Source organism: Agelaius tricolor, unplaced genomic scaffold, assembly GCF_023055355.1.
Source record: "Agelaius tricolor isolate 1412-34295 unplaced genomic scaffold, bAgeTri1.0.p SCAF_11, whole genome shotgun sequence".
Lineage (NCBI taxonomy): Eukaryota > Metazoa > Chordata > Aves > Passeriformes > Icteridae > Agelaius > Agelaius tricolor.
The window spans coordinates 6,732,989-6,756,501 of NW_027269271.1; the positions used below are offsets into that span (position 1 = coordinate 6,732,989).

General features: G+C 45.7%; 1 protein-coding gene across 4 annotated transcripts in view; it reads left to right on the forward strand.

Moving 5' to 3' along the window:
• The window catches only part of TPR (translocated promoter region, nuclear basket protein), a 33,313-nt gene extending 23,156 nt beyond the window's left edge, over positions 1–10,157 (forward strand). Inside the window, exons 38-51 of one of the 4 annotated variants that reach the window (XM_071435946.1) lie at positions 540–688; positions 1,488–1,571; positions 1,906–2,106; positions 2,442–2,573; positions 3,130–3,220; positions 3,667–3,854; positions 4,761–4,829; positions 5,406–5,515; positions 6,173–6,279; positions 6,955–7,050; positions 7,236–7,392; positions 8,040–8,158; positions 9,009–9,107; positions 9,949–10,157. In XM_071435946.1, the coding sequence (XP_071292047.1) occupies positions 540–688; positions 1,488–1,571; positions 1,906–2,106; positions 2,442–2,573; positions 3,130–3,220; positions 3,667–3,854; positions 4,761–4,829; positions 5,406–5,515; positions 6,173–6,279; positions 6,955–7,050; positions 7,236–7,392; positions 8,040–8,158; positions 9,009–9,107; positions 9,949–10,004 (1,658 nt within the window). In that variant the 3' untranslated portion in view covers positions 10,005–10,157. The remainder of the gene's footprint in view (positions 1–539; positions 689–1,487; positions 1,572–1,905; positions 2,107–2,441; positions 2,574–3,129; positions 3,221–3,666; positions 3,855–4,760; positions 4,830–5,405; positions 5,516–6,172; positions 6,280–6,954; positions 7,051–7,235; positions 7,393–8,039; positions 8,159–9,008; positions 9,108–9,948) is intronic. The other 3 variants (XM_071435948.1, XM_071435949.1, XM_071435947.1) reach the window with 3 other exon arrangements.
• Positions 10,158–23,513: the final 13,356 nt, after the last annotated feature.

The window sequence follows — 23,513 nt, forward strand, 5'->3', positions numbered from 1 at the left end:
GTTTGTCTTTGGAGTTTAAGACATTAAACCTTGCTGGCTCTGTTTCCATGGCACTATGAGCAAGGTTAATTCTAGGAGCCATGAGTAAGCTACTTAAGCTTGGATTTAAAATATAGGAAGTACTCTAAAGCTACACACTGTAATACACTCTTGCACATCTGTTTGTCCTACACAGTGTAAATAGAAGATTTATTCCCCAAAAAACATTTCTGCAAACTGTTGGGGTTCTCTTTTTCCAGCTGATACTCTCTTTAAAATTTTGGGTGTACTTGTCCAAAGCAAAGATGTTGGAAGAAATACTTGGGTTGTACTCTGAGTCTTATACTTAGGGTCAGTTAAGTTGTGAATAAAGGCCTGAGAGGTTAAGACTTGTAACTCAAGGGGTGGACGTTTTCCTGGCCTAGGAAACAGTTCAGTGCAATTCTGATTTGTTGTCATTTAGTGCAGACATGGAGGTGATCTTCAGAGGAAAATACCAAAGCTTTTGATTTCTGGTTTACACATGTGTTGTTCTGAAAATAACTGAGCGGTCTTTGCAGTTTCAGCTACCCCCAGTTCCTCACTGTCTAAACGCTCCCGAGAGGAGGAGGAGGACAACACTGTGGAGAACTCAGACCAGATCTCTGAGGAAACAGTGGATGCACCTACTTCAAAGAAACTGAGAATCATGCAGAGAGTTGGGCCTGAGGTTTGCACAAACATAAAGTGCTACTACTTAATCTTTGTAGGATTTGAATGGGAAGAAGAATTGTGTTACTTCAGGGCAAATCAGTGAATTCTTAAATGACTTCCTAATCTGTTGGGGAGGAAACAATTATTTTTGGGTATCTAAAAAGGCAAAGGTTAAACCAATTTGAATGATGTAAATCTTAACCTGTAGGATGGGAGAGAGAGCTGTATCCTAGGATTGAGGAGGAAGAAGTTCAAACTTCTTTCAGTGTCATTCAGAAGGTCTTTATCTACAGTAATTCTGGACAAAAATACAGGGGATTTAGGAGATGGGAAGCAAGGAAGAGTTGCTGGAAAAGCCTACAGAAGACACATGTGAATGTTGGTGTGAGGGATTTGAGATGTGCTGTGAACAAAAGGGATAAAATTGATGAGACAGAACCTCACAGTGTTAAGGAAGCCAAAGATATTTAATTAACTCTGTGTGAGAGGGATGTTCATAAGAGAAAAAGGGCAGGATTGTATAAGAACATTGCCACTTAAGGATCTGGGAGGCTGGAGGTAGAATGGTAAGCTTTGATTTGTCTTTGGTCCTGAAAAGATGGAGGTGTGCTGAGGTCTAGTGGGCGAAAGTTGTATTTCTCTAGGGCAGGGAAGTGAGATTTTTGATAAAAGCATTGCTAAGGAAGCAGGAGAAAATGTTGCCCATAATGTTTGTGGAAAAAGATAATTTTTATTAAAGAAGTAAAAAACAAAACTCTCAAGCATGTTTAGGGCTAATGATATGTTTTAAATGAGAAAAATATTTGTTGTTCCAGGAGGAAGTGACAGCAGAAGAGAGCACTGATGGAGAAGTGGAGGCACAAACATACAATCAAGACTCACAAGACTCCATTGGAGAAGTAAGCATATTTAAAGAGCAAAAATCTTCAGCAGAAATAGCCATCTGCCCCAAAAACTCTCAGTATATTTAGAAGTGAAATCTCAAATAGAATCCTTCAGGTTTCCCATTGGAAACCACTTAAAATGTTTTAAAGTTTAGACTTGAACTGTTCAGTCACTGACAGTCACCTGTCACATTCTCTTTTGTCCTCTCCTCTCTTTTGTCCTCTCCTCTGGTCAGTTTTTAAGGAACAGCAATAGCTGTCCTGTGAGCATCAGAGTCTGGTTCTCTTGCTGTTGATGATGGTGCAGTGAGTTTTGTTTGTGCTGGTGATTGCCTTTGCTCTTTGGCAGGGTGTGACCCAGGGGGAGTACGCGGCCATGGAGGACAGCGAGGAGACCTCCCAGTCTATCCCTATAGACCTGGGGTCCCTTCAATCAGACCAACAAAACACTTCTTCATCTCAGGATGGCCAGTCCAAGAGAGATGATGTGATTGTAATTGATAGTGATGATGAAGATGATGATGATGAAGAAAATGAAGGGGAGCAGGAGGTATGTATATCAATTCCTTTATGATTTTGTCTTTCATCAGATGGAAAACTTACCAGACATTATTAATTTAATCAAAATATTTTTGACTGAGTAATTGGTCTGTATTTATGTTGCCTGAATTTGTAGTGTTTTAAAGCTACCTGCTAATTCACCTTGAATTTTTCTTTTACCTTCCTTTATCTGAACTCTCAGGCTTTTCCATCTTCTTTCCTACCCCTGTCCTGTTGAAGAGGGAGAAAGGGAGCGTCTGGGTGGGTGTTGATCTGTGCACCACATCCAGCCTATTCCACTCCCCTCTCTGCATTTCCTAAGGCTCTTTTATTGTCTCATCACAGGATTATGATGATGAGGAAGAGGAGGACGAGGATGACGATGAAGACACAGGCATGGGAGATGAAGGTGATGACAGCAATGAAGGAACTGGTAGTGCTGATGGCAATGATGGATATGAAGCAGATGATGCTGAGGTGAGATTTGTACATTTCTTTTGTAGCCTGGTAAATTTCTTGCAACAAATCAGTGCTGTAATACTCACTGTTTTGTTGAAAGAAGTTTACCAATACTCATTCACAAATGTGAATGCTTAGAAGAGAAAATCCTGGCATGAATTCATCCCCAAAAGTTGAAGGATGATACTGGGTCATGGTAATTTTTTACAACTGGTGTTTTCACAAGAAAAATCAACTAGGAATGTTTAAGAGGGCTGAATGAAAATACAAAGTACAGGAGCTAGCAGCAAATACTGTAGTTGCAAAACTGGTGAGGCTTTTGAAAAGCTGGATATTTCACTATCTGTTGCTACTAAATGATGGTGGCTACATCAGGTTTGTATATGCACAGGTACTCAAAACTTCTGAAATCTCACACAGTTGAATATATTTACCTAATGCTGTAGATACAAAAATCTTTTAAGATTGTCTTATATTTGACTTTTTTTACTTCCTGAATACTTTTCTACTGCTTTTATATTCTCTTTACAACCTATAATTTGTTTAGTCTCACTCTGTTTCTGTGGAATTTTAGGGTGCTGATGGTACAGATCCTGGAACAGAGACTGAAGAGAGCATGGGAGGAGCTGAAAGCAACCAGAGGGCAGCAGATTCCCAAAACAGTGGTACAGTTATTCCATGTTTCTTCAGAGTCTGTGTAGGCAGGGGGAGGGAAATATAGAAACTATTTTCCATGTGTTAAAATCTGCACTTAAAAAATCATAATACTTAAGGCCATTTTAACATGCAGTGTGGATACCTTTGAAATTATCTTCTCTGGATTTATTCTAAATTCCTTTGAAAATCCTGCAAGCTCTGGTTTCTGTGGAAACTTAATGGCTCACTGGATTAATCGGTCTCTAAATCAGCATCTGAATAATTAACACTTTGTTTCAGTGCTGGAATTGTAGCTGGCACAAGTCCTCTTCAAGTGATTTTACATAACAACACTGGGCTGTCCCCAGGCTTGCAAGGGAAAAATGAGTTAATTAGTGGCAGAATTGGAAGATTTGCCTTCAGGTATTCAGCTTGGTTCCTAGGGTTTTCCAAACCCTGTATATTTGTGTTGCAGGAGAAGGGAGCACGAGTGCTGCAGAGTCCACGTTTGCCCACGAGAGCCTGCGGGAGCAGCAGCCGTCATCGGCATCGTCCGAGCGCCAGGGCCCGCGGCCCCCGCAGTCCCCAAGGAGGCCCCCGCACCCTCTGCCCCCACGGCTCACCATCCACGCCCCTCCCCAGGAGCTGGGGCCCCCAGTGCAGGTACAAACCAGCTCCAGTGACTCAGGAGACTTGGGGGAAAAAAATTGCTGCATGATTTCTTATCAGTAAAATCCATTGGGAAAAATGTTGCCAGCTGTTCAGCATGATAGAAGTGGTAGCTGAGCAGAGGGGTTTAGTCACCCTGCAGATGATGGCTGGACAGGAAACATACAAATCCATCCCCAGTGCCTTACTGCTTTTTATTTTGGAATTCTTATTATATTATACTAGTGCTATGTCAATCAGTGGCTGATGATATTTCCACTCAAAAAGCTTTTCTTAGCCAGGTTGTAGCTCAGATTTGAAGGGTTTTTATGAGCTGCCCCAATGTAGATGGGGCAAAGGAATGCTGCCATTTGTTTTCCAAGTTAAACCTTTCACAGTCAGTGCCTGACCCATGATTATGCTTGTTGAAGACATGTAGATTTTGTAAGTTAAAACATCACAACAGGAATTCTTCAAAAAATACCCTGACTGAAATGATCCTTTACCATTAACTTGTGCCGAGGCTTGAGATCACAATGTGTGCATGTTTTCTATATTCAGTAGAGACTTGAGTAGAAGATTACTGTCACTTGCCCAGAATATACACATTGTCCCCCAGAGAGTGCTGGGGCACTGAACAGGTTCCCCAGGGAATGGGCACAGCCCCAAGGCTGTCAGAGCTCCAAGAGTGTTTGAACAATGCTCTCAGGCTCTTCCTGGGTTTCTTGGGCCTGTCCTTCATGCAGGGATTGGACTTGATGATCCTTGTGGGTCCCTTCCAGCTCAGGATATTCTGTGATTCCATGATGATTGCCATACTTACTCATCTAGCTGCCATCCTTGGCTCTGACTGAACACTTGTAGGTTGTTAGAATTCCAGGACCACATTCACACAACTTCCCCCATTTCTTTCCCATAAAGAGAATCCAGATGACTCGAAGACAGTCGGTGGGGCGAGGGCTTCAGCTGACCCCTGGGATAGGTGGAATGGTGAGTGTATCAGAGTCTACTACTAATGCCCTGCTTTGAGGGAACATCCCTGACTCTTGGGGTTACTTTGGTTTTTAAAGAAACCTGGCTGCTGATTTCAGGGAGGGGATGGTCTCTGTAGTCTTGCAGAAAATATCCTGCTCCTGTTAATTCATGTATTAATGGAAGGCAAAGATTAGAAAGCTCCCAGGAAACAAAAGGCCTCAAAAGAGGCTCAATTGGTTTTGTCTAAGGTGATTTTATTTACTTATTTTTAGAGTCAGTCAGTGTCTGTGTTGCTGGAAAAAACAATACTAAGTTCAGCCTCATTGTAAAGGAAGAAGACTAATTTATGCTGTCTCCATCAGCTAATTTTGAACCCTTTATTCAGCTGTATTTGGCAGAACAAATGCAAGTTCAGTGAGAGAAGAGACTAAGTACCTTCTGTGAGACCAAAGGCATCAGTTTTAGATGTCTGAAATTAAACAAGAATTTTGTTAGAGTTAAATCTGCTTTTGTTTTGCTGGACTATGTGGAAAAATCAACCTTTAACTCAGCTGGTAAAAACTGGAAATACATTGTAGGCTCTCATATCAGTCTCTTTTTTTCCAGCAGCAGCACTTCTTTGATGATGAGGACAGGACAGTTCCAAGCACACCAACTCTTGTAGTTCCACATCGTACAGATGGATTTGCAGAAGCTATTCAGTAAGTAGATCTGAAAAGAAAAAGGAAAAAAAAAAGGCTTTTCTCTATTCTTTATTCTCTTTCTTTCTGTTTTTCAGTGAAATTAAAATAAATTTAAATTAAATGAACTTGTGATTGAAGTAACATGGTAGGCAGTAGGATAGATGGAGGATAGATATCTGCATGTGCAGATAAGTAATTATTGTTTGACTTGTGTGTCATATGACTGATCAGCAGATTAGGAATTGAATATTCTCCCATGTATTGTAACCGGTGACTTATGAAGAGATTAAGCAAACAAAAAAGTTCTATCAAATTTCCTTCCTTGTTCTTCCTCCCTCCCCATTAATATTGAAAGTGAAAATAGGAAAAGTTGCTCCCATTTCTGTTTTTGGAATATTCTGGACATGTCCAGCAATCCACTTAAAATTGTGTGAGTTCATAGAATGGATAAGTAAAGAATATTCTCTTCAGGACTATTGTATTGTACTGATTTTGAATGCATTCCTAATAATTTGAGAGCTAATTGCTGTTTATTTAGCAGTAACTCAGATGATTTTTATGGTCAGTATTAGCTCATTTTGTCTCATGCTTGATTTGTTCTTTTGGTCAGAAAGTTCTCCCCCCTGCCCCGATCTTTGGGGAAGTTGCAGAATTCCTTAAGTCTGTGTTTTCCAGTTCCCCCCAGGTAGCTGGAGTTCCTCGGTTCAGATTTGGGCCCCCTGAAGATATGCCACAAACCAGCTCCAGTCACTCTGATCTTGGGCAGCTGGCATCACAAGGAGGTAAAGCACTTCTGGGCTCTCTTTTCTGTGGGTCTTTGACTGAATTCCCTCTTTTTCACTCAACAAAACACAATTCTTCACACAGTGTTTCAGGTAATTGTTGAAGTGTGGAAGCCTGCAACTCTTAAATAATTGTCAGCCAGGAGAGAATAACAGAAATTGAGAAGGTGTTATCTTCAAGCTGCTACATTTATAGTTGTGTTGGGATTTTGAAATTGAATGAAATATTGAAGGAATGGTTTTTAACTTCAATTTTACTATTGGTTGTAGCTTACCTGTAGTGAAACAATAGGGGAAAACATCAAATGCAAAGAAATCTATGGGCTATATCCTTATCTGCTCAGAGATGGCCAGGCTGTTGTGTTTGTTGTTGGTCTGAATCAGTCCCTTTCTGGCATCCCTGTTGGCATGGACCACAGGCTGTTCTCTGAAGAAAGCTCATAGCAAAATAATGGCATAATGCAAGGATGAAAGTTAAGAAAACAGGCAGTAATATTTTCATGAAGGTTTTACCTTCCAATAAATTATAATCAGCTCTGGCAGTAAGTCAAAACGACAACAATCTGCTTAAATACAAGTGACTGGATTTTATCAAATAGCCAGAGGGAAGACATTGGTTAATCCTTTTTTTAGCCACTCATTTGGATGGATTGTCACTAGAACTTTGTGTTGCAGGTTTAGGGATGTATGAAACCCCACTGTTCCTTGCCCACGAGGAGGAATCAGGGGGTCGTAGTGTCCCCACAACACCGTTACAAGTGGCAGCACCGGGTAAGTGGCAGAGGCGCAAGGAATTTTGCAGAGGCGCAGGTGCTTTTGCACAGCAAAGCCGGCAATGATTCCCCGTGGTCGGTGCAGTGCTGCCGCTCCTCAGCAGCACTGGGCAGCCTGTCCCCGAGCTGCCTGTGCTGTTACAGGCTCTGTGGGCAGGGCCTGAGGGTGTCTGTGCTCCCCAGTGACGGTGTTCACAGAGAGTGCCTCGGCCGACGCCTCGGAGCACGCGTCCCAGTCCGTGCCCATGGTCACCACCTCCACCGGCAGCCTGTCCACCACCACCGAGCCCGGCGCCGGCGATGATGCCGACGAGGTCTTCGCAGAGGCAGAGTCTGAGGGGTAAAGCACCACTGGTTTGATTCACTAGCACTGCTGACATGTTCATGGTCACCCAGGGGCAGCTCAGACAGCGTTTTGTAGTGCTGTGAGGCAGGACAATCTGAGTCTTCATCCAAAACCAATGGTTTTCTGCTGATCTTCTCCTTGGGGTTTACAAAGTTAATATAAAATTCACCCAAAAAAATTATTTTTTAAGAATGCAGAGCACTCTGCAATAGTCAAATACTGCTATTAAAGGCATGGGTTGAAGGATCAATTTGTAGAATAAAGACTAAGGCATTCCTGTGTAATGCAGAAAATCACTCCTTGTGCAAAGCACACATACGTGATTAATTCACCTGGTTAATACAGTGCATGTACAAAAGATGAAGCACAGGGCTGGAATAAGCAGTTCTTAGTGAATTTTGAAGACAAATAATTATGTCACTTGCTTTACAAGTGCAATTTTTAATATTTATGATAATTGCTATATTTTGTAATATGGTGAAGTCAAGATCTAAAAGGGGACAGTTTATCATTTTATGCTATATTTTACTTTTGATTTTCATTAGATCTTTGTGTTCCAAGACAGGTCTTTTTTTTTCTGGACCTTTTTGAAACTATGCAAATACACTTACATGGTTCTCCTCCCCCTCCCTCCCTTCTAGCATTACTTCAGAAGCAGGTCTAGAAATCGATAGTCAGCAAGAAGAAGAATCTGTTCAAGCATCTGATGAGTCAGATCTTCCTTCAACTAGTCAGGATCCTCCTTCAAGTTCATCTGCAGGTACAGGATATTCACAATAATAGTTCCTACCTTTTCATTAAGAGTGGGAATTCCTTTGTCCAGCATCATGGCTGGTAGGCAGGATATACAAAATAAGATAAAACTCTTAGAATCAGACTCATAGAATAGTTTGGGGTGGAAGGGATCTTAAAGCCAATGCAGTGCCACCCCTGCCATGGGTAGGGACACCTAGGTTCCAACCTGGCCTTGGGCACTTCCAGGGGGAAGCAACAGCTTCCCTGGGTGCCCTGTGCCAGGGCCTTACCACTGTCACAGAGAACAATTCTTTCCCAATAGCCCATCTAACCCTGCCCTCTGGCAGTGGGAAGCCATTCCCTCTTGTCCTGTCCTTACAGGCCATTGTCCTAAGTCCCTCTCCAGCTCTCCTGGAGCCCCTTTAGTCACTGGAAGGGGCTCTAAGGTCTCCCCAGATTCTGTAAGAGCAAGATCATATTCTGATGCTTATAGATCCTTTGGTAAACCATTTTTCCTTGGACTGCAGTAACTGGAGTAGGCCAAAAAAAGAATAACACTTCAAGGAGCAAATGTTACTGATATTTTGGTGGTTTATCCACTGGCATATTTGATGTCAGCTTTAAAATATTTTTAATTAAATTGTGAAACAACAATAAGTTAATCTCTACTGAGTTATCAATTAACCCTTTGTATAGAGAACAAGAGAAGTGCAACTTACTTGTTTTGAAGCTTTTATTTATATTAGAGGTCAATGAAATAAGGAGGCACCTCCATCATTCTAAAGTAAAGAAAGCATAACCCATATCAAAAGATGTAAAGATGAGAAGCTGGCAGGCACAGCCACCCTTTCTTTCTGCACTGCCTCTCCCCACAGACACGAGCAGCACTCAGCCCAAGTCCCTGCGCCGTGTCCGGCTGCAGCCCCCGACGCTGAGGACGGGCGTGCGTGGCCGGCAGTTCAACAGGCAGAGGGGTAAGTGCTCCTGGCTGCTCCAGCCAGGGAGTGAGTGAGTGACACAGCAGCCCTGCCCTCTAGTTTGGTGTGTGACCCTGAGCTCTGGTTGGGGTTTAGTGTGTTAGGCTGAGCGGATTTCAGACTGGCAAACTTCCTTCTGCAGTAGCACCTGGCTCTTATCAGTAGAGAGAATGTAAAGGGCATTAGATCTTCAAAGTTTTAAAGCAAGGTTCCACAAGTCTGTTAGGACAGCAGTTTAGAAAATTCTGGTTTTAGCATTAGAGGAGCTTCCATTTGGTACATTAAGGATTCCAGTTATATCAATGTGTACTCATTGAAAAAAGCTTTATTGGAAGTATTACAGGTTTTCCAATGTAATGGAGTTAAACCATGGCAAGAAAATATTTTTGCAACTTCTGTACTTAAAAAAAACCTTTGGATTTTGTTTTGTTTTGCATTATTTTAACATTGTAGAGGACTCAATATTAGCATTGAAATATAGATTAACTGGTATTTTAAGGGGAAAAAAATAAGGAGGTGGGACTAGGATAGATTTTCTTCCATCTGTCACCATTTTTTTTAATAACAAGAAGGAGGGACTAAGTGATTTCAGATGAGGTAAGAAGCCTCTGCTCATTGGTTTGGCTCAGGATCACAAGTCACCCCCAGCCTTTTGCATGACACAGGTGACATGTACACATGTCACCAGGCTGAGGGGGAGAAAGGGGAAACTTGAACTGTATCAGAAAGGAACCACTCCACTGCCCTGACAATTCCTTAGGGAATGATGAAGTATCACCTGTGCAATGGTTGATGAAAAGGGTTTATACTAATGCACTTGTTTTCTTTCCCTGCACAGGTGTAACTCATGCCATGGGAGGCAGAGGAGGCCTGAACAGAGGAAACATTAGTTAAATGAAATGTAAAGGACTTCCAGCTGTGTATACAAAATGCCAGTTTGCCTGTGATTGCTTAGTGTAATGAAGCCAGAGCTTGAAGCAGCATTTTAATACTTAGAGTTGTGTGCACATATTTCAATGTCTTTTATTAATAAAATTAGAAAAAACATTGACATCCAAATGGCATCTTGTTTTAAACTCCTCTGCTGTTCATCACTTGCTGGGACAGTTGTACCAGTCTTTGGTTACAGTCTTTCCTGTAAGAGCAGTAACAGGCCGTGCTATTCTTTTGCCAATATCCAAACTGTAGTACCGATCTGAAAGGAAGAGAGGTCAGGATTAAATTCCAGAAACTACATTTAATTCATGAGAAAAATTGACAAATTCAAGCCTGCATTTTAGTGTCACTTAGGCCTGGATAACAGATTTACTGTTCCATGTGCATATAGGGAGCTGAGAGGCTCCAACAATAAATTTCTGTTCTCAGCTTTATTTTTCAGGTGTCCTTGGTTGTAGTAAGTTTTATGGCATTGCCAATAATTAAATCTGTCCCAGGAGCAGGGAAGAACGTTCTTGTGTTGCTAGAACACAGAAATAGTCTTAAGAATTTGGAAATCAAACTAACTAGATCCACAACACTCCTGCACTCACCACAGAAGTGGGAAGTCCATGGTCCCTGAGTGTGAATGAGCCTGTGAGGCTGATTCCTCCAAGATGAGGAATTGGATCTTACTGACAGGGACTTAAATAGCCTGTATTTGGGTATGGCTTGTTCATAGAGCTATTTAGTTTTTTGAAAACTGAGGAATGCTTAAATGGGATCCTGGCTGGGGGAATGAGTCTACCTAATCTAGGATCGTAAATAATTTTTTTGAGCTAAGTTAAGTGGTTTATCTCCCTCCTTTTTGTGTTTTGTCAAAACAAAGTTCCCTAGAAGCCATTGAAAAACTTGCTGTGTTGTGATCCAAAGACTTCAGTCTATCATTAACATAATCCTTCATTAAAGGTTTGTCCCTTTACAAGGCTGAACTCCCTGGCAATACATTCCCCAACTGGCTGCTTTGAACCTCTGTATTTCATTGCTGCACCTTGTCCTGATTCTTAATAGAAACATCTCTTGATTACGGGCAGCATTTTAATTCTCGGGACTTTTTAGCAGTGCTGAAAGTAGTACTACAAGTGATAACAGGAGCTTCTTCCCCACCCCCTTCTGAGGTCTATAGTGATGTGCTTTAGTTTTACTTACTGTAAGAGAAGGCATAGTAGTCGTAGCCATCGGGCTTGTTCTGGTTGGGTATGGAGAGAGTTGAGTGGACAACCTTGGGCAGCCCTCTCCAGTACGTTGTCATTTGGACTTCCTTGCGCAGAACTCCTGCAAGCAAAAGGAACCCTCCGTGAGGAGCTGTGTCCCCTACAGCCACTAAAACCTCCCAAGCACAATGTTGTGTCAGAGGTGAAAGCACCTGTGTAAGAGAGCCTTAATGTCCCCTTACCAGAAGGGTGGGGGTTGATCCTGACGGTGCGGATGACGGTCGGCATTCGCACAGCGCGCTGGAAGCGCCGCCGGATGACAACTCTGGGGACAAAGGCTGGGTATCTGATGGTGACCTGGGCTCTTCTTTGACACTTCCTGGCTGGCTCTTGTCTGTACACATACTGCTGCATGTTCCCATCTACAACACACGTTTGTTTTGTTAGTTTTAAAAAATTTAAATCCCCCCCCAAAAAACACTGAACTTGATTAGGTATGAAAATGTCATTATATTCCTATCACACAAAAGAAATCAATAACAACATTCTTGTGGTGACTGTACAGCCCACACACCATTCATGTAAGATAAGGAAATTACTTCAAAATAGGAAATCAGAAATGGAGATGGAAATTTCCACACATAGTTATGAACTAGCACGATTAAAGCCTTGCCTTCTCTACTTAACTTGAGACTAAAGAAGCTTTACCACCAGATAAAACTTATTGCAATGTTCAGCCACTCCAGTGCTGGATTCCTGGATTCTCACCCTTACAGACCTGGTTAAAAATGCACTGAAAGACCTCCAAGTTCTAGTATAAATTTTTTTAAGCTTCAGGCTATTTTTGAGCACCTGGAACACTGGCATCATTTGAGTTTCTGTGTTTGAAAGAAATAGGTCTTGGGTCAAGAGAAACAGTATTTTATGCCTGATCAAGGCAATTCAAGCACCTTTTGATGTTCCCTGAACTTCAGGAATACAAAACATACCTCTTTTGATAAAATAAACAGATTCTGGTCTGGTGTTGTATCTTGCCACGGGGAGGGTTGCTACTATTCTCCCACTTAGCCCTGCAAATCCAGTTGCGAGAGGTTTGGGATAGCCATTATCCATAACGCCATTAGTGAAGCGCCAGTACAGGGGACCCTGAGCATTTAAGGAAAAAAAAAAAGAGCTTTAGAGGAAGTTAATTCCTGGTTATTTCAACTGCAAAACAAACATGAAGAATAATCCATAAACAAGCACTACTAGTACTTTAATAGCTACATTGTAAATCTGACTGGAATCACTCCTACATCCAGACAAATGGGAAAAAACTACTACAACTTCATTAAGTACCTCCTGCAGCCTTTTAACCTTTGAGTAGGGCTAGAGTATTTTAAAAGCTAATTTTTAAGGGGGGGGGGGGGGGTACTGAATAAAGGGGTTTCCTTTCTAAATCTCTTAAATTTTCATAGATATACGAGCAGCTTGAATTCCAGGACTGAGTGATTTATTGGGAAGTAACTGCTAACAGCTTTAATGAGGCATGGGTATTTCATTAGCATTTTTTTTCAGGTTGGGAAACATACTAGAAATAATTTTAGGCAATCTTTTTCCCCAGTATTCAATCTGAACCTCCCCTGGTGCAACCTAAGGCCCTTTTCTCTCATCCCTGGGAGTAAAGCCCGACTTCTCTCGGCTGTCCCCTCCTGTCTAGGAGTTGAGCAGAGCCAGAAGGTTCCCCTGAACCTCCTTTTCCCCCAGCTGAGCCTCCCCAGCTGCTCCTCATCAACCTCGCCCCATCGTGCCGGCCGGGACCACTCCCACCTTGACGAAGAAGGTTTTTCCGTCGCAGTTGCACCTGGAGAAGACGGAGTCGATGGGCGAGGGGATGCCCCAGCCGTCGGTGATCCGGCGGGGGTTTGTGGTCGGTGGACTCCGGCCGTTTAGCAGCCAATAATAGTGGCCTGGAGAGGGGGACAGGCGTGAGGGGCGTCGGGGACAGCGAGGGACAGCGCCGTCCTGCCCCCGGGGGACGAGGCTGAGCCGGCCCCATGAGGGGTCTGAGGGGACGGACTCGGCTCGGGAGAGTTCCGTGAGGGGTGAGTGGCACCGGGGAGAGTGAGGGAGGAGAAAGAGGAGGAAGAGCGACGGGGCAGGTGAAGGAGGAAGAGGACGAAGTGATGGTGAAGGTGAAGGATTGGGTTGGGGAAAGGTGAGAGAGGAGGAGAAAGAAGGCTGGGGCAGGTGAGGAAGGAGCTCCGGCGCTGTGCGGGGGAAGGAGGAGGGCCGGGGCCGGTGAAGGAGGAGCGGGGCCACGCCGGGGCAGGTGGAGGATGTTCGGAGCAGCCTCACCTCGGAAGACGGCCAGGGTGCCATTGGGCAGGGCCACCATGCCGTCCGCTGGCTTGCCGCTGCACAGATCCTTCTCGTCGTTCCTCTCTGCAAAACACAGCCAGGTGGGTTTGTTTAAGGTTCCACAAGAACCGCCTTAGCTTTCCCCTCGGCCCCGCCGGTGGGCCAGGGATTAATTCCTCATTGGGGATGTGTTCTCAGGAAGGTCGGCTCTGGTGCTATGGCCCCGGCAGTGCCGAGTGACCAGGTGTGGGTGTCCTTGCTTGTTGCCACGTAAGTACCTATAATTCAGGCAAATGCCTACAAACACCTTATGTGCTACATGCTTTAGGATTTTATTGTTCCTTTAAGCTACTTTAGCAGCTTCTCTTCCCTCTTGTTATTAAAAAAAAAAGCATTTATGCTTCCTTTCAGTTAAATATATATATATATATATATATGCAGTTAAATATAAAGGAAGGATGAATCTCTTTTAGACTGAAATTCAAGTATTTTGCATCTAAACCCCTAGTTTTTTCCCCCAAAACATCTTTCAGTATCTGATTCAAAAATTGCTCAAGAACCTGCAGGCTATGTCTGATTAAAATAAAGAGAAGGCATGAAAAAGGCTGTGGCAAGGCAAGAGACTTCTTGTCTCTTTTATATGATATTTTTAGTTGGTGGCTACAAAATACCAGGTTAGGTACCATGAGGGAGGGTGGGTATGCAGCCTGACTTCTAGCAATTTTTTCATGGGATTTAGAAATTTGTCATCTTTTTCCTTGACTTTTTGTCTGTTTGCATCTTCTACAATAGCAAGCAGGAGGAGGAGAAACTTATAGCAAACAATTTTCAGTAGGACCAATTACTGAAACCAATTATTGTAGATCGTGTTCTAAAGTACCTGGAGGATTTAATTAATTCCACAGCTGCTGATGCTTTTGTACCTGCTGGAATGCACTTACCTGGTGTTTCTCCAGGGAACATTGGCAGGTCCCCAACTTGTATTAAAGGCTTGTTTATCTCGGGCTCTTCTTTTCCTGGCAGAGTTTCAGGTTCAGTTGGATGAGGCTCTTCTAAGGCCTCAGTGACCTCCTGGAAATGTATTGTTGGCTTGGATGTCCCATTAGACACAAGATACATTTCTTCTATTGTGTCCTTTTTATCCCTTGTTGTGGTTTCTTTGGTAACTGTAGTTACCTCTTCTTTGGCAGTACCAGGGGCCTTTTCAGTGACATCTTCCATTTCTTTTCCAGGTGTGGTGCCCATTTCTTGAATGGTTGTTTCCTCTTTTTTACCGGCTGTTGTCATTTCCACAATAACACAAGCAGCACCTGGGCTCTCTTTGTCTGCTGCTGGCCCAGCCTGCTCAGTGTCAGTAGTTGTCTCTTTTTCTTTTGGTGTTACAGCCTCACTGGGCTGAGGAGTTGAATCTTCCTCGATGGTTGTTACCAGCACAGTGTGACTGGGCAAGGGAGCTGTGGCTGCTGTTGTTGCAGTCTTGGTGTCTGTAGAAGTTGTTTCTGATTCAGCTGCTGCAGTGACAGGTTCCTTGGCCATAGGAGCTGCGTTTGGAACATCATCCATACCTTTAGGAGAATCACCTGGTTTAGCTGTTGTCACCATAGCTACAGTAACTGTGTCTTTCCCAGTTGTAGCTGTGAAAATGTCTTTAAGAAGAGTAGTTCTGTCTTTCTTTGGTGTTGTTGTCTCCTTGATCTCCATTGTGGTATCTGAAAGCATTGTCCCTGCCCCAGTTGTGGGGGAATCCTTCCCAACTGTTGTGGGTGCAGCACTACTCGGAGAAGCTGTGGCTTTACTGGCCTCGGGGGCTGCAGGGGTGGTTGGGGAGTCAGCATCCTCTGCTTCAGGGGTGGTGGGAGTGTCTGCCTTGGTGGTTGGCTCTTCTGGGGTTGTTTCTTCAGGTTTTGGGGTAGTAGGAGAGTCTGCCATTGTTGGCTCCTCTGAGGTTGTCTCCTCTGTTATGGGGGTAGTTGGCTCTTCTGGGGTCGTTTCTTCAGGTTTGGGGGTGGTGGGAGAGTGTGCCAAGGTGGTTGGCTCCTCTGGGGTTGTCTTTTCTGGTTTAGGAGTTGTTGGCCCCTCTGGAGTTGTCTCCTCTGGTTTGGGAGTTGTCGCCTCCCCTGGGGTTGTTTCTACTGGTTTAGGAGTTGGCTCTTCTGGTTTAGGAGTTGTGGGCTCCTCTGGGGTTGTCTCCTCTGCTTTAGGAGTTGTGGGCTCCTCTGGAGTTGTCTCCTCTGCTTTAGGAGTTGTGGGCTCCTCTGGGGTGGTCTCCTCTGCTTTAGGAGTTGTGGGCTCCTCTGGGGTGGTCTCTTCTGCTTTAGGAGTTGTGGGCTCCTCTGGGGTGGGCTCCTCTGCTTTAGGAGTTGTGGGCTCCTCTGCTTTAGGAGTTGTGGGCTCCTCTGCTTTAGGAGTTGTGGGCTCCTCTGCTTTAGGAGTTGTGGGCTCCTCTGGGGTGGTCTCTTCTGCTTTAGGAGTTGTGGGCTCCTCTGGGGTGGTCTCTTCTGCTTTAGGAGTTGTGGGCTCCTCTGCTTTAGGAGTTGTTGGTTCTTCTGGGGTTGACTCTTCTGGTTTAGGAGTTGTGGGTTCCTCTGGGGTTGTGGGCTCCTCTGGGGTGGTCTCCTCTGCTTTAGGAGTTGTGGGCTCCTCTGCTTTAGGAGTTGTGGGCTCCTCTGGGGTGGTCTCTTCTGCTTTAGGAGTTGTGGGCTCCTCTGGGGTGGTCTCTTCTGCTTTAGGAGTTGTGGTCTCTTCTGCTTTAGGAGTTGTGGGCTCCTCTGGGGTGGTCTCTTCTGCTTTAGGAGTTGTGGGCTCCTCTGGGGTGGTCTCTTCTGCTTTAGGAGTTGTGGGCTCCTCTGCTTTAGGAGTTGTTGGTTCTTCTGGGGTTGACTTTTCTGGTTTAGGAGTTGTGGGTTCCTCTGGGGTTGTGGGCTCCTCTGGGGTGGTCTCCTCTGGTTTGGGGGTGGTGGGCTCCTCTGGTGTTGGTGTTGTTGGCTCCTCGGGGGTGGTCTCCTCTGGTTTGGGGGTGGTGGGCTCCTCTGGTGGTGGTGTTGTGGGCTCCTCTGGTGGGGGGGTTGTCTCATCAGGTGTTGGTGTGGTTGGTTCTTCTGGGGTTGTCTCTTCTGGTGCTGGCGTTGTTGGCTCCTCTGGTGCTGGCGTTGTCGGCTCCTCTGAGGTCGTCTCTTCTGGTGTTGGTGTTGTCGGCTCCTCTGGGGTCGTCTCCTCTGGTGTTGGTGTTGTCGGCTCCTCTGGGGTCGTCTCCTCTGGTGTTGGTGTTGTCGGCTCCTCTGGGGTCGTCTCCTCTGGTGTTGGTGTTGTCGGCTCCTCTGGGGTCGTCTCCTCTGGTGTTGGTGTTGTCGGCTCCTCTGGGGTCGTCTCCTCTGGTGTTGGTGTTGTCGGCTCCTCTGGGGTCGTCTCCTCTGGTGTTGGTGTTGTCGGCTCCTCTGGCGTCGGCTCCTCTGGTGGGGGGGTTGTCGGCTCCTCTGGTGCGGGGGTTGTCGGCTCCTCTGGGGTTGTCTCCTCTGGTGCTGGTGTTGTCGGCTCCTCTGGGGTTGTCTCCTCTGGTGCTGGTGTTGTCGGCTCCTCTGGGGTTGTCTCCTCTGGTGCTGGTGTTGTCGGCTCCTCTGGGGTTGTCTCCTCTGGTGTGGGGGTTGTCGGTTCTTCTGGGGTTGTCTCCTCTGGTGCTGGTGTTGTTGGTTCTTCTGGAGTTGTCTCCTCTGGTGCTGGTGTTGTTGGCTCCTCTGGGGTTGTCTCCTCTGGTGCTGGTGTTGTCGGCTCCTCTGGGGTTGTCTCCTCTGGTGTGGGGGTTGTTGGTTCTTCTGGGGTTGTCTCCTCTGGTGCTGGTGTTGTCAGCTCCTCTGGGGTTGTCTCCTCTGGTGCTGGTGTTGTTGGTTCCTCTGGAGTTGTCTCCTCTGGTGCTGGTGTTGTTGGCTCCTCTGGGGTTGTCTCCTCTGGTGCTGGTGTTGTCGGCTCCTCTGGGGTTGTCTCCTCTGGTGTGGGGGTTGTCGGTTCTTCTGGAGTTGTCTCCTCTGGTGCTGGTGTTGTCGGTTCTTCTGGGGTTGTCTCCTCTGGTGCTGGTGTTGTCGGTTCTTCTGGGGTTGTCTCCTCTGGTGCTGGTGTTGTCGGTTCCTCTGGGGTTGTCTCCTCTGGTGCTGGAGTTGTCGGCTCCTCTGGGGTTGTCTCCTCTGGTGCTGGAGTTGTCGGCTCCTCTGGGGTTGTCTCCTCTGGTGCTGGAGTTGTCGGCTCCTCTGGGGTTGTCTCCTCTGGTGCTGGAGTTGTCGGCTCCTCTGGGGTTGTCTCCTCTGGTGCTGGAGTTGTCGGCTCCTCTGGGGTTGTCTCCTCTGGTGCTGGAGTTGTCGGCTCCTCTGGGGTTGTCTCCTCTGGTGCTGGTGTTGTCGGCTCCTCTGGGGTTGTCTCCTCTGGTGCTGGAGTTGTCGGCTCCTCTGGGGTTGTCTCCTCTGGTGCTGGAGTTGTCGGCTCCTCTGGGGTTGTCTCCTCTGGTGCTGGAGTTGTCGGCTCCTCTGGGGTTGTCTCCTCTGGTGCTGGTGTTGTCGGCTCCTCTGGGGTTGTCTCCTCTGGTGCTGGTGTTGTCGGCTCCTCTGGGGTTGTCTCCTCTGGTGCTGGAGTTGTCGGCTCCTCTGGGGTTGTCTCCTCTGGTGCTGGAGTTGTCGGCTCCTCTGGGGTTGTCTCCTCTGGTGCTGGAGTTGTCGGCTCCTCTGGGGTTGTCTCCTCTGGTGCTGGAGTTGTCGGCTCCTCTGGGGTTGTCTCCTCTGGTGCTGGAGTTGTCGGCTCCTCTGGGGTTGTCTCCTCTGGTGCTGGAGTTGTCGGCTCCTCTGGGGTTGTCTCCTCTGGTGCTGGAGTTGTCGGCTCCTCTGGGGTTGTCTCCTCTGGTGCTGGTGTTGTCGGCTCCTCTGGGGTTGTCTCCTCTGGTGCTGGTGTTGTCGGCTCCTCTGGGGTTGTCTCCTCTGGTGCTGGAGTTGTCGGCTCCTCTGGGGTTGTCTCCTCTGGTGCTGGAGTTGTCGGCTCCTCTGGGGTTGTCTCCTCTGGTGCTGGAGTTGTCGGCTCCTCTGGGGTTGTCTCCTCTGGTGCTGGAGTTGTCGGCTCCTCTGGGGTTGTCTCCTCTGGTGCTGGAGTTGTCGGCTCCTCTGGGGTTGTCTCCTCTGGTGCTGGTGTTGTCGGTTCTTCTGGGGTTGTCTCCTCTGGTGCTGGTGTTGTCGGTTCTTCTGGGGTTGTCTCCTCTGGTGCTGGTGTTGTCGGTTCTTCTGGGGTTGTCTCCTCTGGTGCTGGTGTTGTTGGTTCTTCTGGGGTTGTCTCCTCTGGTGCTGGTGTTGTTGGTTCTTCTGGGGTTGTCTCCTCTGGTGCTGGTGTTGTTGGTTCTTCTGGGGTTGTCTCCTCAGGCGCCGGGCTGGTGGGAGCCTCGCTGTCGGTTGCTGCTGCCTCGGTGGCATCCGGGGTTGGGTCTTGCGTTGGGGGGAGGTCGGTTGGGTCCATTTCAGTCGGTGGCTCCTCTGTGGCGTCAGGGGTCACATCTTCTGCTGTATCTGGAGTGGGAGGCTCCGCTTCGGTCGCTGGTTCCTCTGTGGCCTCAGGGGTTGTCTCTGCAGGTTCTGTGGTTGGGGCAGGCGTGGTCACTTGGATTTCAGGATCTACAGAACAAATACAAATGCAGTTCAGCCATTGGAGTTACCATGAAGGTAGGTATCGCCCATAATTGTGTTACACCCTTTAGCTACAGGTGCTTCCTTTGGAATAGCGAGTCCTTTTTTAACAGCCAAACTAACCTGGACCCGGTGAAATGGGAGTTCCTTTTGTCTGCATGGAACTTTGCAGCAGCTCAGCTCAGTTTTAGGTGGTCCCTTTTGGCCAACCTGGTGCTGGCCCAAGTTCAGGGTTTAGTTTGGTGCCTGTTGGTGGAGCTGCCAGGGGTTTCCTGCTGCTTTCATGGAATGGAAGCCACTTTGAAAAATAGTCCTTCTAACAGAACACTTCCCTTCTCAGTCTGTTATTTTGATTTATTCCACTGCCCTACATTATAACTTACTCTGCACCAACAACCTGGAATCAGTGGAGAGAGGTAGGGATGCAGGATGAAAATCATTCCTGAACACAGAGCCCTGACTGCATGTCCTGCTGTATCTTTGTTCCTTGGGTTGTTTTCCTCATTGTGATGTATGGATTTAAGGCTCTCTTGTATTTATAGTTACATTGATATCAGTCAAATTGTTATTCAGCAAGAAGAAGAGTAAATTTTTCTGCATTTCAATCTCTCCCTAAGTATTCTCTCTCTGAGATTTTGCAGATTAGTTCTGCATTCACAAATGTTGTGTGTTTAGTATGAGCAGAACATTGCAGAATAGGTTTCACTCCCATCACATGTATCTGAAATACCATAAGCCAGCTGGGATCCTATTAATGGTTATTTGAATTTTCTTTAATTTTCTTTCATTTAACCCACTATAAGGTTTTTAGGATTTTGGGGGGGTTCTTTAGTTGGTTTTTGTTTTGTTTTTTGTTTTGGTTTGGTTTTTTTTTTTTTTTTGTAACAGGAAATTGGAACAGCAGAAAATAAGTACTCCAAATCTAAAACAAAAAATAAGAAGAGGGTGGGAGGATTAAAATATTGACTGACTTCTAGTGTCTTTTCAGTTGTGCTTCAAGTTCAAACTGCTCTCCTGAGTTATCACTTCAAACACTGGAGCGCATTACCAAAGAACACAGGAAAGCAGCATATTTTCCAGTCAGAATAAATAAATAAATGTGTTCTCTGAAGCAGCATAAGGCTGGCTTGATTGAAGCTAAAGAAACCTGCTAGGACGTTTTCCTGTGCTGCCAGTTCACCACTGTCCCACCCTTCCTGTTCCAGCCATGGATGCTGTCCAAGACTGACAATGGTCTGTACCCTGTGTTTGGAGGATGTGTGTGACCATCCAATAGAGACACAGGAGACATCACCTCTCTGCACCGTCTGTGCTGAGTGAACTCTCCAAAGTCCTGAGGGCTTGGTGAGGTAATCAGTTTATAAACCAAGTGCTTCCAAGCTTGCTAACTGTCTGGTAATGTCTAGGATCAGCTTTCTATTTCCAGAGCAGGAAAATGGTCTTTAATTTTCCTTCAGGTAACACCCATCCTGGTGCATCCATATACTTGCCTACCTTCCACAGCTTCCTCTGGTGACTCTTCCTCATCTGTGGAGGACCTTTTAGATGTTGATTTGTTGTCTGGAGGAGTCTCTGGGGTTGGCTTTTCTGTGTGTGCTGAAAGAGAGAAGTGCTCCCATTAACAGATTATTTTATCTTTATAAGTGCTTGGTGTCAACTGTATAAGAGTGATCACAACATTTCAGTGACCCTCTTCCACTCAAAACTAAGTTTCTTTTCATTTATAGGATTCTTTACACAATTATTTGTGTGAAAAAGAGCAAAAATACCCTTTTGATCCTGAAGTGTTTCATCACAGATGGGAGCAATATTTTTCCCAGAAGTTTGAGGTGAGGCATTATTAGCTAATGGCAACTTTGAGGTGGGAAAAGAAATTAATTCTGAGCAGAGCTCTATGTTCTGAAAATTTGCCTTATTTTTTTTTTTTCACTACAGATGACTTTACTACTTGACTTTCACTATACATAACTAACTCTAGTGTAGATAGGAGAGCTGTCACATTAGCCAAGAATTTACTTTGATAATCTCCTTGCAGCTCTTCAGATGTGATAATTCTACACAAATGATTGTTTTGGAGAGATATTTTAAAAGAAATGGTTTCCTTGAAGGAGACAGGAGCTACAAAGCAGTTGTGGACCAAGAAAACAACATGGGTATTAAGCTAACTTCTAGCAGGCTGAGTTTCAGGAGAAATAGGAGGTTTTGTTCAGATTTTTCAGCTCTGAAGAGTGAATGGAAATTCAGTTGCATCCAGTAAGAGCCAGATAATATTTGGTAATTAATTGTTGGCCAAATTGTATAATTGGAAATTAGCTACTGGCATAGCCTTGTAGAAGGAACTTGTTAGTTGTGAAGGAAATGTGGTGGAGCTCAGGGAACTGGCCAAATTATTTTGATACCAGCCAAGGGAGCTGGTAACTGCCAGAGGTGTAATCAGCTTTTTACAAAAGGAATGGATTTTTGTCTCCAAGGGATGACCATGATGTCAAAAGATTTACTTTCACAGTGAGCTAGTGCTCAAAGTAAGGAAGGTTGGGTATTGCACTATATCCTGAAACATTTATTGAGGAAGAGAGAGAAATTGTAGTTGAAGCTGAATGACTCTTTTGAAAGCCAGTTGTTGGGGAGGGGAGCATTTTGTTTATGTGTGTACATGTATTCAGGGATTAAAGCGCTTCTGGAGAACAGGGAAGTTAACAGTGAGCTCTGGATATGCATCGAACACTTGCCTTTACTGTACAGGAAAAAATGTTCAGAGGATGCTAAAACAGCAGATTTATTCCAGGAGGTTTAACAGGTTTCTCAGTTATTCACACATAACATAAATAGTAAAATACTGAGTACAGTGGTTTAGGGGATTTCTGCTGGATTTTTTGACAAAAAATGATAGCAAAGTTTAGTACAACACAGAAGAAATTATTTAAGATTAGAAACAGTTGATTAATTCTTCATTCTATTTTAACTGAAGAAGTGAAATGGTTTAACAGTGTTTTGTGAGTGTTTGGGTGTGATAAACTGAGCAGAAAGAGAGAAATATTAAGCAGCCTCATAAGCAGCAAATTCACCTCAATATGCTTCCAAGACACTTCTCTAGACATTCAGTCAAAAGACATAGAGTCTGTCTGCTGGATAAAGACTCTATTTCAGCCTAAATTACTGTGCAATTGTGTGGCAAAGCCAAGCCACTATCCCAGCACTTGGGGACCACTTGGGTGAAGAGAACCAAATGATAATTTTGACTTGTTGTGTGTTACACTGCAGGCTTTTGGAATTGGCTGCCTTGGGGGTGGGCTGCTCTGTGGATGCAACGACCTCGTGCCAAACCACACTTGTCAAGTGTGTTGACAGAAATTAATTTAGGTCTGTAGGTACCAGAAAGTTTAAGGACATAATGGAATTAAACATATCCTGTTGTTGTTTTTTAGAGTTCATTTGCTGGTGTCCTTAAAGCTACATGAGGGCGGGACTGCACCTCCAGATCTGTGCCTTTGTACTCAGCTGAAACCCCACCAGGCTCTGCAGAAAAGGACAGAACAAAAGAAGTGACTGATTCTGCCCTGGACTGAACTTGCAGCCTAAAGGTAAAATGTGTGTTTTCTTAAATTTTTTCTTGCTACACTGTGAACATGTGACATGCAGTTCCTCCCTCCTACCCTGCAGGATGGGTTTCTGTGTTGGGCTGCTCTTCCCACGTTGGATTTGACATGGGGAGAAGGCAGGATGTGCATCTCTAGTATGCTGCCAGTGACTGTGGTGGCCTCAAGCAAGTGGTCTGGAGCTCCAGGTAGTACAATCCCAAGGCATAGAGTAGCCATTCCCCACTTTTGGATGGGTGGGGATTTTAAGGGGGTTGAACCTTCCACCTTGTTTTTATAAGATGAACTAAACATTTTACTGCAATTCATTTATTCATCTGCCTAGTGGAAAAGGCCCTGGGGGTGCTGGTGCTACATGTGAGCCAGGTGTGCCCAGATGGACCAAGGGCCAATGGCCCTTGGGCTGTGCCAGCCCTGGTGTGGGCACAGGCCCAGGGCAGTGGCTGTGCCCTGTGCTGGCACTGCTGAGGGACCTCGAGTGCTGTGTCCAGTTCTGGCCCTCGTGGCCAGAGAGACCTTGAGGGGCTGGAGCGTGTCCAGGGAAGGGAACGGGGCTGGGGAAGGGGCTGGAGCACCAGGAGGGGCTGAGGGAGCTGGGAAAGGGGCTCAGCCTGGAGCAAAGGAGGCTCAGGGGGCCCTTGTGGCTCTGCACAGCTCCCTGACAGGAGGGGACAGCCGGGGGCGTCGGGC